Source organism: Rhincodon typus, chromosome 18, assembly GCF_021869965.1.
Source record: "Rhincodon typus isolate 14 chromosome 18, sRhiTyp1.1, whole genome shotgun sequence".
Lineage (NCBI taxonomy): Eukaryota > Metazoa > Chordata > Chondrichthyes > Orectolobiformes > Rhincodontidae > Rhincodon > Rhincodon typus.
In genome coordinates this window covers 47,435,267-47,438,134 of record NC_063349.1, presented here as the reverse complement: position 1 = coordinate 47,438,134, position 2,868 = coordinate 47,435,267, and the positions used below count along the sequence as shown (strand labels likewise).

At 43.8% G+C, this 2,868-nt stretch overlaps 1 protein-coding gene across 2 annotated transcripts in view; it reads left to right on the top strand.

The window, feature by feature from the left end:
* nt5dc3 (5'-nucleotidase domain containing 3) overlaps positions 1-2,868 on the top strand; it is a 127,870-nt gene that overhangs the window by 23,506 nt on the left and 101,496 nt on the right. For both annotated transcript variants that reach the window (XR_007264040.1, XM_048607483.1), the window contains exons 8-10: positions 1,776-1,878; positions 2,173-2,274; positions 2,392-2,473. Coding sequence is in view for 1 of the 2 variants with exons in the window: in XM_048607483.1 (XP_048463440.1) it covers positions 1,776-1,878; positions 2,173-2,274; positions 2,392-2,473 (287 nt within the window). In the remaining variant the exon portion in view is untranslated. The remainder of the gene's footprint in view (positions 1-1,775; positions 1,879-2,172; positions 2,275-2,391; positions 2,474-2,868) is intronic.

The window sequence follows — 2,868 nt, the reverse complement described above, 5'->3', positions numbered from 1 at the left end:
TCTCTCCCTCTCTCCCTCTCTCCCTCTCTCCCTCTCTCCCTCTCTCCTACCCCACGTGCTGTCATTATTCTTTCCCTATCTGAAATTGCAGTTTCCTCTTTGATATTGACCAATTCAATACTTTAATGTCATTTTTTTTTAAAAAGCAATATTTCTTACTTCCCTCTTCTGATGTTTTGATGTTGCATCAAAGATTGGTAGCAATGTTTTGGGCTACAAGTTAAAAGTAGAAGCAATTGGCGAAAAGCATTTCCAGTAAATTCTGCTTTTTTTTAAAAATCTGTCATGGGATATGGTCAGTCCAACATTGATTGCCCATCCCTAATTTTTTTTTGAGTTCAGTGGCTTGCAAGCCCATTTCAGAGGGTAGTTAAGAGTGAACCACATTGCTGTGGGTCTGGAATTACATGTAGGTCAGATAGTGTAGGAATGGCAGACTTCTTTCCCTAAAGGGCATTGGTGAGCCTGAATTGATGCTGATTTCACAGTCGTCATTACTGAGACTGGCTTTTAATTCTAGATTTTTATTTATTGAATCTGCCATATTGGAGTTTGAGCCTTTGTTCCTAGGACATCAGATTGGATCTCAGGATTATTAACCCAGTGACATAACCACTACACCTGTATTTCCCTCCATTGAGTATATCTTTCTTGTTTTCTCAATGTGTCAGGAATCAGTGGGATGAATAACGCTGAAATTAAATATAGTTCTGGGGTACTCACAATTTCTTGGGAAACTATGATACTGGGCTGTGTTTCCCAGCATAAACATTGACAGGCTCTGTCACTCCTGACAGCACCCTCAGTTATTTAATGCTGGGAAAAAGGATTAATTTCTCTGAGAGCCTGCCACTCCCTCTCTTGGGAGAAGTCCTACCTTCAAGAGCTGCCAACCAAGCAGATGGTGGGCAGCCCTACCACTGGGAGACACAGCTGAGTCTTTGGGCAGTGCCCAATGCTGAGGATCCCAGGGCGACTCCTGAGTGCAAAGTTGGAGGGACACAGTGAAGTGGGGGGGAGGGGTGTGGTTGAGGGATAAGAGTTGGAGGAGATGGGGTTTGCAAGGGATGGCTGCTTTCAAGCAGCTGAGGGGTGGAGAATCTAGGACCAGACGGCATAATCTCAGAATAAGGGGTCGCACATTTACGGCAGAGATGGGGAGGAATTTGTTCTGAGGGTAGCGAATCTGTGGAATTCCTTACTGCAGAGAGCTGTCGAGACTGGATCATTAAGTACGTTAAAGGCCGAGATAGATGGATTTTTAATCCGTAATGGAATCAAGGGTTATGTGGATAAGGCAGGAAAGTGGAGTTGGGGATTATTGGATCAGCCATGATCTCATTGGATGGTGGAGCAGGCTCGATGGGCCGACTGGACTATTTCTGTTCCTATGTCTTATGAGTAAGTAGAGGGTGACCTGGAGGGTGGGGAAGGAAATACCTCTGCTGGGTTGTGAGGGCACCAAAGGAGGTCCCAACACAAGCTCAAAGTTAAAATTACTTGGCTTCCCATGTGGTGTGCAGTTTGAATGCAATGGAGTGAGATAGAACTTGTGTTCAGAGACAGCTCACTTCCTGTCTGATAGGAAGTCAGTTTCGACAACCCACCATGTTTTTGATTGTCAACCTACTGTAGTTAAAATAGAGTTGATACCTAGTCGGTCTGTCTGGATTTGACTTGTGTACAATTTGTGTTCTAAGGTGTTGCTGAAATTACTGTGTGAAGTCTGGCATACTGCTGCATAAAAACTTATCAGTACCTTTCTTTCAAATCAGATAAATACATATCTCATGAGGAGAAAACAAGTGCTGTCTTGGGAAGATTGATTGACAGTGGCAAGAAACTTTTCCTAATAACCAACAGCCCTTTCAGTTTTGTGTAAGTGACTTTCCTGATTTTGATGATGTCATGTGAAGATGGTGATCTGCATTAAATAGAGAAATGCATGGATTTCATTGGCTCAAGAAAGCATTCACCATTACCTGGCCTTGGGCAATTAGGAATTGGCATTAAATTCTGTCCTGGCCAGTGACACCTACATCTTATGAATGAATAAATAATTGTTAAAAATGCCTATGTAGAGCAAAATGTGTTTTTCAAGAAATGTGCACTGGCAGTGATTAAAATAAGACTGGTGATTTATTTTTCATGGTTGTGTTCCTGTTGTGACAGTGATAAAGGAATGCAGTACATGGTTGGCAAAGATTGGCGAGACCTATTTGACATCATCATTGTTCAGGCTGAGAAGCCAGCATTCTTCAATGACAACCGAAGGTCAGTGCAATAGGATTTCAGTGGAATGGTTTCATTGCTGTGTTTTCAGTGGGAGTGAAAATTGATCTTTAGCACTGTTTGAAAATTTATCTCTGAAGTTCTCTGACTTTTCCACAGACCGTTCAGGAGAGCAAATCAAAGAGATCAATTGCACTGGGACAAAATCAGCAAATTAGAGAAAGGAAAGATCTACAAACAGGTAAATCCCTTCGTTCTGAGATAGTAGGAACTGCAGATGCTGGAGAATCTGAGATAAGAAGGTGTAGGGCTGGATGAACACAGCAGGCCAAGCAGCATCATAGGAGCAGGAAGGCTGACGTTTCGGGCCTAGACTCTTCATCAGAAATAGGGGAGGGGAAGGGGGTTCTGAAATAAATAGGGAGAGAGGGAGAGAGGGGGAGGCGGATAGAAGATCGATAGAGGAGAAGATAGGTGGAGAGGAAACAGACAGGTCAAAGAGGCGGGGATGGAGCCAGTAAAGGTGAGTGTAGGTAGGGAGGAGATAGGTCAGTCCAGGGAGGACGAACAGGTCAAGGGGGAGAGATGAGGTTAGTAGGTAGGAGATGGGGGTGCGGCTTGAGGTGGGAGGAGGGG